Raw genomic sequence first — 14,898 nt, forward strand, 5'->3', positions numbered from 1 at the left:
TTCCTTCATTGTATAGCTGATGTATGATAAATTTCCAAAGGTGAACAATAAAAATATATTACCACACTTAACTCTAAAATCAATAAAATATCATAAATAGTATGCTAAGTGTTAATTATCTCGGGGTATCAATAATTGTCAGAAGTAAAGTTTTTGAACGTACTCTCAACAACCGCGCTAACCGGATAGGGTGAGATAAATGAGAACAATAATAATTATTGTATCATTTAGACACTTAATACTCACATAGCGACACTAGCGCTACCGCAATGTGCGTTATGTTACATTAAGTTGTCGTAGAACACGTCTGCAAACTGTCAAGTGTCATTGATTACACTAACTATTTTCAACAAATTGCAAAGGTATTTAATATCTTTATACAATGTAGAATATACATGTTGAGAGTTATTCATGTTGTTTTGTATCAAAAATAAATAACGAAAAGCTGTTATAGTGTTAACTAGTTGGAATAGCTATGCAGGGAATATATAATAATATTACTGACAAAATAAACAAGCGTGGGAATATTTGGCGGACTTTTTTTTACTGTATCACTAGAAATATCAAAACATGATCTTGTTGAATATTGTATTTTATGAAAGCGTGCCAATTTGTACTATATAAACTGCCAAAACTACATTTAATTTAATAATAATGTTTGCATATTATGTCTCGAACAAATGGATGTGCTCGTGCATTTGTTTGGCGGCATACGTTTGATTTGTTCACGTATTATGTGGGTGGCACTTAGACTAGGTATATTTCACCGTGTTTGTTAAAAGCGTTCACTAGAGTAAGCAGTATTCTTATCCTGACGACATCTATTATCGACATACACGAGGGAAGATGTTCTCTTTCTCCGAATGATGCTGCAAGTTTACTAAATGCATTATATAAGTGATGTTCTTTCATGAAGTTCAGGGCAAATGATAGATCGGTTCAACTGACCGTCACATAGACTTGGCAGACAGATGGACCTTTTCCTTTTAACGTATATATGGGGACACTCAAAAAATGATATAGCACCTTGCAATTATTGACGGTATAGGAATATACGGAATTTTATTACGTCAAACGGATAAGAATTGGTGGGAAACTCGTTTTGTAAATAAACCCAATACATTATATTGTATAACTTGTAATTAGTTAAGAAGGTTATAACACTTTAACGAAAATGCTTAAATTATAATGGATTTAAGTTTTGTACTATTCCATTTGTGTCGTTTTTTGCGACCCGTGTTTCGCTTTTCGGCATTTTCAGAGATTTCGTACACTCACTAAAAGGCAAATAAATACTGAAAATGAAGTCGTACATAACTAACGAATGTCTAAAAGAATATAGGTAAACTAATTTTTTGACGAACCATGCTCGTTTGATTTGATTTTGTTAGTTCTGTATACGCCGAGAAAAATCCAAAATGGCCTATGTCTAGGTAGGTACACATGGTGTCGTTTTTCTCTGATCCCCCTGAGTCTAAGCAACTTGGTCTGTTCAATGTGTTTCGTCAATGTAGTCAAATCATGTAAATTTAATCCTAATCATTTCAGGGGTTGAAAAGAAGCTTTTTATCATATATATTATATAATACGTTGCTATCAAAATTATATGTGATTTAAAAACCTTAAATCCACGTATAAAACTGTATTTATTGCAAACCAATCAAGTGGAAACTTTTATTGTTATTAATGCATCCACTCAATATTTAAATTTACATTTGGTGGCGGTTGTCGCATTTATTTTAAAATTTAACTGTAGAAGGGGTAGTCACAGTAGATATCTCATTAATAATGACTCTTATTTACATCAGAAACATTATTGATTCACTCTTTTTAATGAATCAAAGCAGGAATCAATACGAAATCAAGCATTAAAACCTAGTGAACATTTTAATTAACTATTAGCGACATCGTTCAATTTTCTTGAAATCAATTGAATGTGCAAACATTATTCGAAACACATTGAATTGCAATTTTGACGGGTTTGATTGTGTCAATACAGTGATTCAAATGTGAGTGTAATTGTTAAAATACTAACACATACACACTAGAGAAATACTCACAGTCGTTCTCAAGTCAAATAATATAATTAGTTTACTTAAAAATTCTTCACGCCAAAAGCTCGCCTCTTAATTGTTAAATTTCTGGTTTAAATAGCATGTTGAATCAAATCTAATGTATAATAAATGAATATAATATGAACCTATGTATATTTGAGTTCAATTAATGTATCAAGTAGGTTGATAGAATGGATAACGAGCAGTTAATGTACACATATTGACAGCGTAGACAACAATGATAATACATTAATGATTTTTATTTATTGTTTATCATATTTATCTTTACATTATATTTAATATTTAATAAATAATCTCTTAACTATTTTGTAATTACGTGTGTGCATATAATGAGCAATTATATTACATAACCTAAATTTCTCAATCAATTGTACCGTTTTAAAAAAAATCGGTTAGGTACATGTTCAAACACGCACGTTAACATCATTTTACTCCCTACTTCAATTATAGTTTGTCAATTTATGGCTACGGCCGTATGTTGTAGCTTAACCACTGGGGAATGCCAAAAGAAATGGCGTATTTCAAAAAAACACTACCTTATTCTTAGGTCAATAATTATTATAAAAAATCATTATTCGTAAGATGTTTATCACACTTCAATGGTCAAAAACATAGCTTATAATTAGTATCTTTAGAAATATCTTCAAATGTGTTAATCTTGCCCATTTTTTGAATAATAAAATGCCTAATTCTTGTCAAATTTGGGATCACTGAGATTATCAATATAATTTTTTATCGTAAATATTTCACTATTATAATGTCGACATAAATTATACTAATGGTTTTATAAATGCGTTTAAAAATTAATAAATGTAAAAAATCTTAACACCACTGCAAATTTATGTACTGAAATATGACTTGACTATATTCTAAAACAGAGCGAGCGAGAGGTTTAAAAGAATACTATTTTATGTAATAAAAATATTTTATGGAGTCATCAAATGTTTAAAATAAATATAAAAGATAATAATACTTCAAATTATATAAATAGATTATCTAAAACGTTTAAGGAATGTCCAGGATCATGCTTTGAAAAAACAATAAAATCTCCATTTTAACCTACGCTGAGCATGTCCGCCCTTACGTAGGTATATTTAATAGATGATTGATATGTAGTTTAATGATTAACCTTAGTTAAATTGTTTAAAGCTTCATTTTCGTCTGTTTAAACTCCGCCTCTATATCTATTCTTAAGAACGAGCTTAAAGTCCAAAAAATATCTCCCAGAGAGTACTAGCGGTAGCATGGATTTATATTATGAATAGACTCAATCGATAGATTGGTTTTGGAAGAATCTACTGACTCTGAGATACATATTATATGCTAATGTTACTTACTATCTTCATCGGTGACATATTTTATTTGAGCAAAAATAATACTCTATCATCCCAGTAGTATATTGGTGTATCTCGTTAATTCGCTAAATACATAAAAAAATACTATATGTACAACAGAATAAATGTTACCATAAATCAGATGCAGCTTGCAATTAATTTTGTATCGTAATGTCAACCGTTTATAATTAATTCGAATGAAAGATTGCAGTTTCCAACAGCAGTTTAATATTGCAGTCTTAAAATACGACCGTGGTTTCAGAAGTATACATACTATGGCGATAGTATCTTGTTGGTCTATAATACATAAATTAGTTACAACAAAATAGGGTTACTATGATAGTTTTATTTATTTTATTAAATAATGATTAATATATTTATAAATTCTGTGCAGATCGACAAAAATGTCGTTTTGTATCTATAGAACATTGTAGTACCAACAGAATAATTCAAATTATCAGCCATTTATTTTAATATTGTAAACAATCATTGTAGTGAAGGTAGTTCATTTAAACTAAGTAAAAATTACGTAAGAATATAGATAACCAATTTAAATAAAAGTATCATTATCATCATCATCATCATCAGCCTGAATCTATACACTGCTGGATGAAGGCCTCTCCAAAGCTGATTCTACCTCTCACGGTCCTGTGCATTGCGTTGCCACGTACTTCCGTAGAACTTTATCATTTCATTGATCCAGCGGCCTTTAGGTATACCTTGCGGACGTTTTATACCTCTTGGTTATCACTGAATGGCTAGATTTGTCCAACGATTATCCTTTCTTCGACCTATGTGTCCAGCTTATTTCCATTTGAGGTTTTTAGCAAACTCTATTACATCGCAAACCCTTATCTGTCTCCTTATCCACTCATTCCTCTTTTTGTCCTTTCGCGTTAGGCCCAGCATGCACCTCTCAAAAACTACGTTGTGCTCTTCTAAGTTTCTGGATCTCTCTTTTACTTATGGTCCATATTTCACACGCATATGTGATTACGGGAAACACACACTGGTTGAACACTTTGCGCTTTAGGCACAGTAGGAGGTCACTTTTGAAGACATTATTCAAGCGGCCAGAAGCACTTCAGCCCAGATTTACTCTGCGAATAATTTCATCAAATATACATCTATCTATATACATTTGTTGTCCCAGAACGATGAAGGTTTTCACCCGTTTGAGCTGAGTGCCATTGATGTGGATCTATTTTTGCCACCCAAATCTATAATGTAAATGAAATAACACAAGTTATGATCCGTAACACCAAAAATATTAACACAACAATCTTTGTTTATTATATTATAATGTGACAGTTTAATACCATATTTTACTTGTATTTTATGTCTGATTAACTGTATTTGTTTTGGTATTTCAAATTCAATTATTTGCCTTTGAACTACTTCATCACCTCCTGACTTTGCGAAACAGACCATCGCTGAACTCGTTCATTAATTTTCAAAACGGTGACACTTACCTAATGGTTCTTCCTAATCCATAATGTTTCTATTTTTTGATTGATTGTGTATATAGAATAAGGTAACACTACCCAATCTATATTATAATTATACTTAAATCTCATGAATAACATACTAATTTCTCAATACACTCTAATCACTCGATATGCTAATAACATAATGTAAATATCTGTCAAACTGTTATGAAAGTGTCATTTGTTTATTTTTTTTTCACCCGATTAAAATAAACAACAATTTTTCAAATTTAAAATTTGCTTTAATACGTGTATGTTAAATGTTTTCTTCCAGTTCGCTCTATCTTGTACATTGTGATATGTTTTCTCTTTCTTTTTCTCTATTTAAGACAAATTTATAGAATAAAGCTAATTATAAATGTATTAATGTATTTCAAAGTAATTCATTTACATCACTGAATATTGCAAATTAATGAAGTGGCATATTGATATCATTGAAATACTTAATTTAAAAATTATTTATTGAGTTCGTGCGATACAAAATAATATATAAGTACACAACTAAGCACGCTGAAACTATATTTAATATTTATTGTAATAATTAATTTTATAAAAATAAATGCTTAAACTCATTCTCACGTAAGTGGAATATGTCGATATTCGACCAATTTTTTTGGTTGTTCATCAATGGCAGGTTAATTTTTTCCACATATTTTATATGTAGGAAAGTAGCCAAATGAATATATATTAATTTAATCTTTTAAACTAATGTGAGCATGTTTAAGAATATGTCAGTTTGGTAAACTTTAGATAGTGTCCAATTTAAAAAAAAAATGTCTGAAACCTTTCGACCCGTACTCTCTGCTACTCTGAATTTAATAAATCGATTGTCATTATATTATTAGGGAAGGTAAGTACTTGGTACACCCTAATCTAAAGTTATACTATAGCGGTTTATTATAGCTCCTTATTTTTCAAAATATGCATAATGACAATGAAAATAATGACGTTTTTAGTGGGAATTCAACATACATCTTTCACTTTTCGGGTGATGGCTCTCATCCGTTTAGCCATATAATATCCAACTGTCATTTTTGCAAATAACAAATACTGGTTTTTAGAGTATCTGAGATGTTTCAAATTCCGTCAAAAAGTTGTTTCTTTGAAACTTTGAAATTTGCATCAAATATTACCTTGAAGAATGAAAAAAACAAAACATGACATATAACAGAACATGAATAAAAAGAACACGATAAAACAGAACAGCGATAAACAGAACATTTCAGGAATAATATAACATTTAATATTGAAATTATCATATCCCAATAATATGTTGTACCTATAGATTTTTAATAACACGGCCTCAATTAAACGGAACTCAACTCGGTGTTCCCGACAAGCAATGTATATCTGGTCTTAATCAATCTAATATGTTCAAAATGCTTGGTTGACTAGGGACACGAAATAATAACTTTAATAATTCTGCGGAGTTGTGCATGATTATCAAAATAAACCAGATAAATTATTAAGGTTTTTACGCCGAATGGCCAACATGCAGTGATCATAATATATTAAATATTTAATATATATTTCTTTTATAAAGCTGAGTTTATTATTTTTTTAATTTCATTAATAAATCGATACGATAAAAATGAATGTTTTTTTTCTCCTGACTGTTCTGTTTATTCATGTTCTGTTATAATATAATAATATCATGTTCTGTTTTGTCCTGTTACCATATTTTTTAGTTGATTATTTTTATTTATAAGAGAGTATTATATAAAATACACCATTTTAGTAAACCAGAGAAACATTTCTTAAATATTAGAAAAAAAGTTAGAACAAGTGGGAGTCGAACTCATGTATTAAGTTTTTAGAATTGATTAACATGTTTATACACGGATTGTTAACTAAACTGATAAGAATAGTAAGGAGACTCACTCAGACAGTAAAATAAGTGAGTTCATAGATATAAATTTTATGAACGTCAGGTGGGATTATTCACAAAACTCACTAGCACAGACATTTTAAATATTAAGGTTTTTGAGTACCCTTTACGTACGTAGTTAAAACATATAGATAACTGCAGTTAAATAAAAGTTTATAAGTGCTCTCTACGTATTAATTTATAGTTTTACCGTCTGGTTACCAGAGCTGTGGGAGAATTGTTCCGAGTGCCCGCTTTGTGCATTCAAAAATATGAAACCGCACGCCTCATTAAAACTTGCACGGCACTGCCACCCCGGGACGAAGTCGAAAACAACGACACAGAGAATACCGAGACTTAAGGGGTGCCGCTCTCTAAACACGTCCCTGAGTTTGGCATGCGGTGGGAGAGACAAAACTCGAAGAGTCGTGTTTTGCGCGAAAATGCACGAGTTAAACGTCACTGGAGAATTAGCAACAGACCGAAAATTTTACGCGCCAAAAATGCAGCACTGTCAGTTAGTTGATTGATGATTGACATGCAGTTTTATATGGAACTGTGATGATTCTATTATGCGGATATGTCAATATTAAAAATGATTATTATTTAATGAATTTCGAGGTAGAATTACATTTTTGTATTTGTCAGGGTCGGTCGCCAACTGCTTTGTAATGTTATAATTGATTCGCTTATAACTTTTGATGAAATAAAAACTATATAACTTTGTAAATAAAAGAACCCTCTATCAGCAAAAATTGGTGGACTCTGAACATTGAATACATGGCTTGATAAATGCGTTTCGGCGGTCATTTTATACCCATAACATTTCTTTCGTAAATTTCACTCAAAACTGCCGTCGCCGACAAGCGGAATTCTATGTCAATAAATACCGCCACTTTGCTAGTGTTGTATTACTACAACCCTTTTCTGGACTTGATTAGTATTCATTTTTATATTGGATCAAACGTCATCATTAATAATTGTCAACCAGAATTAATTATATAACTAATTGAGATATTATGTAATAATTTAGTGTGTATATTCCTATTTTCCATTAATATAACCATTATTGTATTAAATTGTCAATTTAAACACATAAGTCATAATATAAAGTAGTATAAATTTAATACTTTAATTGAACATACACAATTTCAAACATCTCATGTATATTATATTTATTATAATATTATAGACTAGAAAACATATTTTGATTAATACATCCGACGAGACCTGAAACTGTTACCGCTGGGTCCGCGTCAGTATGCTTTTCCAATAATTAAGTTACGGTTATCATACTTAATTACGACAAATTTAACAAGTAGTTGTTACATGAAATGTTTATCAAATTGCGTTAATAATTTTGGCTATCGATTTTTGTGTATTAAAATAAAGGTTGGTATCAATGAAATGCCTTAACTGTGTAAATTATTAGTTGGACAAAAGTAATAGGTACATAGTTGATGATTATTAATTGTAAAATTGAATACCTAAAATAAAATAGGCACTACGTGCCCGAAAATTGAAAAAAAAGTCGAAAAAAGCGAGTATGCAGACATTTACTATACTGTGCCATCGCTGATATCGTAAATACATGTATAAGTGCCAAAAAATATATTAGAGTTTCTATAGATATTCAAAGATGGTTTTGGGTGTAAGAGGCAGTGTAACTATTTTTAAAATAGGCACCAAGTGCCATTTGGTTAACATGTGTCACGAAACTTCGTTTTCTCAGAGTTCTTCTTTTTCGATATGAGGCGTGGCACTTAGTCCTTTTTTTTAGAAATAAGTGTTATCATTTAAGTGTATTTCTAAAATATCGGGGTTTTCTTACAGTGTTTACTTATAAATTGTATTTTTTTCTTTTAAGGCCATTAAGATTGTATGTTAAATCTATTGAGAAGTTAATACAACGGTGCTTTTATGAAATATAAACGAATTGTTCATTAAAACCCCTATATCTCAGAGTTAGTTTTATGGTACTTAGTACCTTCGTGTATTCAATTATTGTAGATGATAATTAACAATACTTTAGATATTTTTTCACACATTCTTATATAGGCTTTTTATCCAGTGGTAAAAAATATTAAATGTAAAATTCTCGTACATACCCATAAAGCTGCAAGCAATTATATAAGTGCCATAAAATATATATTTTTGTTAGTTATGTAGTTATGTGGTATCTCTTTGTTCAATATTTATTTTGTGTACCTATTACTAAGTTTTGCATATTTTAGCCGTATGTACAGACATAAAACTATACAAAACGTGCAGATATATAAATTTATGGACTAAAATTTAAATGGTAAGTCATGCAAAAATGAAACACAGTCTCATTTTTGCATAACTGGCGGTTTGAATTTTTTTAGCAGATATTTTGTAAAAAAAGAATACATAAGCGATTTTATACGCTTTCTTTTTCAATGGCTATTCTTCCGCAAAGCACACAACATTTTGAACAAATAAACAATAAAAGGATATATTTACACACCGCTGCCTAAATATATCTTTAAACAAACATTTCCTTGCTGAGCGGGAAAAAACTACCCCCATTCAGTGACCTAACGGGGGCAACGCCTAACTTGCATGAAAAAATATTAACGGTATATTTCTTTTCTTTGTTTCAGCACCGTTTACAGCGGAGGAAAAAAAACCCCTAAGATAAATAACTTCCGGTGGACGCTGGTTGCGCAAATATTTGGTTTGCGAGTGCAAACATACGTGCGCACACTGGGCGTGGAAATCTCCCCCTAAATTGTGAATCGACACAGATTGTCGGAAAAACCGGCTAAGCGACACGATGTTTTTCATCGACTTTGAAAAAACACGATATGGGACTAAGTCAATTCTGGCTATTTAAATATTATTGAAAAAAAAACACGAACCGTTCAAATGGGATGGAAACAAGCTTCGCGTAAACATTACAATAACACCGTGTGTTTGTATTTAAATTTAAGTGAAACAATGCAGTGGCGTCGGTTTAATTAAGTATATTATTTTTTCAACTCTTATATTACAAAATAGGGCCGCAGTAATAACATCATTGCATTAGTCTGTTTTTGATTATAAGTCAACCTAGTCAACCGAAAATAGGGCACTCACAGCTTTTAATTGGTAAATTAAAAAATACGAAGATTCAACATATACATAAGTATTTTATTTTCGTATAAATTTGCCTTTTCAAAATTTGATTTAGATAAAAAAATACTTTTATTCAACTCAAATTATTGATAAATACTTTTTACAAAAATGTGAGTAGGCTTAAACCTAATATATTTTAAATAACAAAAAAACAACGAATTGAGCCAAAATAATAAAATCATATAAATAATAATTTACCCTCAAAATAAAAGGAAAATGATTTCTAAAATATTTTTTTTTGATACGTAATTGATAATAATTTTGCTACTTAGATTTTACACAATAATAGAAAAAATATATAAATATTTTAATCATTATTACCGATTGAGGATATTACTTTCAAATTCGGTAACCTCCATTTTACTTTTTTTTCTGCTTCTATAAACACTTTTCCACCGTATTTGGGATGTTTTATAAAATATCCATCCCTGTTCCGTTTGTAAGTTAAATATAATTAAGCCGGAAGTTGACTGCGAAATCGTCTATATTCATCAGCCGTATTTTTGGTTTTTACAACTAACTATTAACATTTTTTTTAAATAATTTTAATGACATCAACGGTGTTTTATTAAATTTTTGGTTAATATTTATAGTATATTTGTAAAAATAAAGTCATAGATATGCCTGGCTGTTTTTTGAGATTATCTCAAAATGTCAGAATATGGAAGATACCGTATTTGAAACTAACACCCTCAATAATTATTAGTCAATCATAAAATATATTATTGTATCTCACTTAGAGTCTTGTAATTTTGCATTTGATTGATATATAATAACATTTAAATTTTAGTTGAAGAGTAATAAAAAGTGAAATATTAAGAAAAATCTTGAATTATTATTTTTCCGGGAAAAGAAGTAAATAGCGTTAGATAGTGGAACAGATTCAAAGATGCGAGGAAACGCTAGCGGTGAGCGGAAGACGTCGAAAGATGCTCTCTACCCTGCCGCAAAAAGCGCAGCGATGGGAGAGTGAGAGTGCTTTGTGTCCCGCCGGACATGGCCGACGTGGCGAGCCATGGCTTGGAACGATGAAGCTCCCACGCGAGCTTCTAACCCACGACGGCATGGCGCTGTTCGGCCTCGTCTGGCTGCTCCGGATGCGCGGCGGCGAATGCGGGTGTGCCGAATGCAAGCGCGAAAAGCGCGCCTTAGACAATGAAGACCCTGAAGACGACACATCAAGACTCGACGAAAAAGAATCAAACTTTTCGGTCCACGAATCAAAATCCTACACGGTCGAGTCAAAGTCGTACGATGGTTGCTCCAGCGAGCGAACTACGGCGCATTTGGCTGAGGTTTGTGTCAGTAATGTGGAATGTGACGCTGGTAATGTGGGTGTCAGTGTTGGAGTTACCGCTGGTGACTCCGGACAGGAGTATGAGATAGCAGTGACCAGGGACGCCACTGTGCAGACTGACTTTGAAGATGAGGAGGGTTACGCGTATGACGCGTGCGGGACGTCAGTGGCAGTTTTATATGGTGAGTGAAACATTATTTATATATTTTTATTTAAATTTATATGATTCTCTTACTCCGATAATAAATTATAATATTTCACAAAATGCTGTTTAGGCGTGTATACACAGAAAAAAATATAACAACCTCATAAATCGTTTTAATTGATTGTTACCGACAATAGCTGTTACTATTATTGTTTCCACAATTTGAGGAACGTCTTTAAATTGTCAAATTTAAATTAAATTGCGTTAGCAAATGAAGTTTGATTTTTTAGTTGTAATCTTAGAAACGGTCTTTTAATTGAATATCGTGTATCGCCAACTTTAAATGTGGAAAAACCTGCGGCATAGCCTACACTGTCTGAAAACCACAGTATATACCTAATTGGCTATAAACTGTCAGTAATAATTGTGTAGGCATCAAATCTATGTACATTTAGAAGTAAAGGTTTATACATATGGTAAATCATTATTTACCATACTATGTAGTTTTACGGTAAAATATTATTTTATAATGTAAATGATAATTTTAGCAACATAATATACAAGTAACTTTATATAATAATATACTGCTACACGAATAATTTCTTTAAGATTTTGTTACTTAAATGGCTAAATATTATATTGATAAAGTACATATTAACTGAAATATTAAATATTTAAGAACCTATGTAACGTAAGACTACATCACAGAACGAGAAAGGTTAAGTCGATTTGCTTTTTTTTCACTCTTGAAGGAAACCTATATCTTCCAAGCATGACTTTTTAATTTGTACATGTTTACACTTATTTTTAACATTTAAAATTATTTATAACTTTTCTAAATACAAGGTCAAGAGCTGTTAAAGCTGTTTTTTGATTTGGCCTAAGATTCTCTAAAAAATCTTTTACATTAAAATAGTATCATTCAGTAATAATGGAATATTAAATTTTAGCTCTACTGTTAGTCTGGACTCAAGGGTTCTCAAACTTTTCGACATCGCAATTTTCTTGGAAAAAGAATATCCTCTTGTCGCTTCCACCACGCTAATCAATACTTTGACCTTTATAAAGCCGCTATTAAGAGTGCAAACATGGAAACAACTTTAATGGAAAAAAAAACTTGTTTAACTATTTATTGTGTGACAAAAATTTGTAGTTCAAACTTACAAAAAAATATGGGAATATGTTTAAGATAGAAGTGAAAAGAGAATTTGAAGAGGTTGATGTAGCAAGACATTTATATATTGACCTCATCTGCAAGTTTATATGGGATTGATAACATAAAACAAAATAAATAAATAATATTTTACACGTGCTTTCCTTGTACGTGTATATTCTCAATAGAATATCGTTTTGAATAACTAATAAACAAAAAAAAAATTACCCTTATAATATATTTTATTTATTAATATTATGCAATTATCATTAAATTTTATAATAACATTTTTATGTATATTGATATTTTATAACATAGGTACGTAATCCAAAAAAAATCGAGCTACAATAAAAACCAAATATCACTCAAATAATATAAACGTGCCTTTATAATATACTTCAATTCCCAGATGTGAAAACATATTTTTTTATTCAAATGATTGGTAATTTTAGGACACTGTGAAAACATCTTTACACACAGAGGGTTTTGTGAAATGAAAAAGTTTGAAAACTACTGAGAGTTAATCAATTTAATACTATTTAATTGGATACAAAACTACTTTAGAACTAGTCTATAAAGTTTTTAAATTGTTTGAGCTAGACTTTGAATGAGCTTCACAAAATAATATATAATTCATGATGACTCAATTTAATTAGCAAAAAGACTTACGCTATTCTTTTTTGAAGTTTCATGCAAGCTTAGTTTGTGAAACATTTAAGAAAGTTGGTAAATAAATATTAGATGAAAGAATGGCTTTGTAAGTATTTCCGTCGTCCGATTTAGTTTCTATTTGAAATATCTAGAGTTACAAACAATTTGTAATGAATATTTACCATTAAATATTATTATAAGGGTACATATTGGATAATTTCTCAAAACTGTGATGCGACACAAAGTTTGAATATAATTTAATTAATAAATTATGCAAAGTGATAGACATATAATATAAATAATTAATGATACTCTTTATTAGAATTAGCAACCGTTTATTATCAAGGTAGTATTATAACATAAGGAAAACGCTAAATATTAGTATATGTGATGGTTATGGAATTTAAATGTTTAGGATTCGGTGAAAATATTTTTCAATATTTATTTCTAATATTAATATGTAAGTAGTTATATTATTGATGTAATAAATGTATGCAGAAAAGGCGTAACTGTTTTTTGAAATTAAGAAATAGATATTAAAAGAATGAAAATAAATAGTTTGAAATATTATTTTATATTATAATAGGAGTAGGTGATATGAATATTTTTTATAACCGTACTTTTGTGGTAAGTAACAACGAACGGTTGACGACAAAGGCAGATTAATTTTTGGGTAAGCTATTTTTAAGTATATTATTTTATAAATATCTAAATAATTATAATACATAGTGTATAGACAGAGTTTGTTGTTAACTCTAAATACCTACATGACCGACTTACCAACTTTTGGCAGCAACCCCTCGAATTATGTATTATAGATAGCTAAGATACATACATAGGTCTGCCATGCGTCCCATGTTAACTGGACGTCGACAACTGGTACATTAAGGCAAGAATAAATATTGCAATTTCACGTTGTGGATGAAAACCTAACTTTACCTACACTACAAAAAGGGTGCATAACCAAAATTCGCGTTCTTGTGGGTATTTGTTTTAATCTACTATAGTGTCCACTCTAAAATTAAGATTTTTTTATTTTCTGTACAAGACAATGATTTTTTATAATAAATTTCCATTTCTGTAACTTCAAAAAAAAATACCTACTTATGTTTACGGGGAAGAAGGGTATCGGGAGCATCGGTTGTTTGATCTCCCAAGGTGCAGAACTAACCTGCCATTGGTGATGCCAATTCGGAGGGCAATAACTCTGTTTAACCAAATCGCTTCATATGTTGATATATTTTCCTTACGTGAGGATGAATTTGAGTGGAAATTCTTAAAATGGGGTCTTCTTAAGCCATTCAGCGTACTTCCATATGCAATTTTGTATTTACTCTTTTACTAATATTTCTTTTAATTCTTTGTTTTTCCATGTCATGTTGTGAATGTCTTGAGCATGTAATGTGTAAAGTTCACTATATGTAAATAAATAACAAAATTTTGAATTTGAATAAATAAATAAATAATTCCTAAATGATCGACTTACCAACTTTTGGAAGCAACCCCACCCCACGACTATTCAATATTCATAAAAGAATTTGCCAAAACCTGACAATATAAATAACTAATATGTAATGAAACAAAATACATAAAATCTCTGGTCATTGAACTCATTAAAACACGCTATATTTAATTTAATAAAATTGTGACTTTCATAATAAATTCCTCGCAAGTTACCATAATTAGATTGTTTATTGTTAAGTATACGACGCCAATAAAACATCACCATGTACCTACTTACCGAGGATCAT

The 14,898-nt window shown here is 30.4% G+C and overlaps 1 protein-coding gene and 1 long non-coding RNA gene across 2 annotated transcripts in view; both read left to right on the top strand.

Moving 5' to 3' along the window:
* LOC147078940 (uncharacterized) overlaps nucleotides 1-10,709 on the top strand; it is a 117,192-nt gene extending 106,483 nt beyond the window's left edge. Inside the window, exons 2-3 of the long non-coding RNA XR_015070846.1 lie at nucleotides 9,388-9,748; nucleotides 10,644-10,709. This is a non-coding gene — a long non-coding RNA (uncharacterized LOC147078940). The remainder of the gene's footprint in view (nucleotides 1-9,387; nucleotides 9,749-10,643) is intronic.
* Nucleotides 10,710-10,929: 220 nt separating this feature from the next.
* LOC147078941 (disks large homolog 1-like) overlaps nucleotides 10,930-14,898 on the top strand; it is a 250,416-nt gene continuing 246,447 nt past the window's right edge. Inside the window, exon 1 of the mRNA XM_085955636.1 lies at nucleotides 10,930-11,380. Coding sequence (XP_085811762.1) covers nucleotides 10,930-11,380 — 451 coding nt within the window. The remainder of the gene's footprint in view (nucleotides 11,381-14,898) is intronic.

This window comes from Rhyacophila brunnea, unplaced genomic scaffold (genome assembly GCF_057557595.1).
Source record: "Rhyacophila brunnea isolate RB1 unplaced genomic scaffold, BYU_Rbru_1.0 scaffold_10, whole genome shotgun sequence".
In the NCBI taxonomy this organism is placed as follows: Eukaryota; Metazoa; Arthropoda; class Insecta; order Trichoptera; family Rhyacophilidae; genus Rhyacophila; species Rhyacophila brunnea.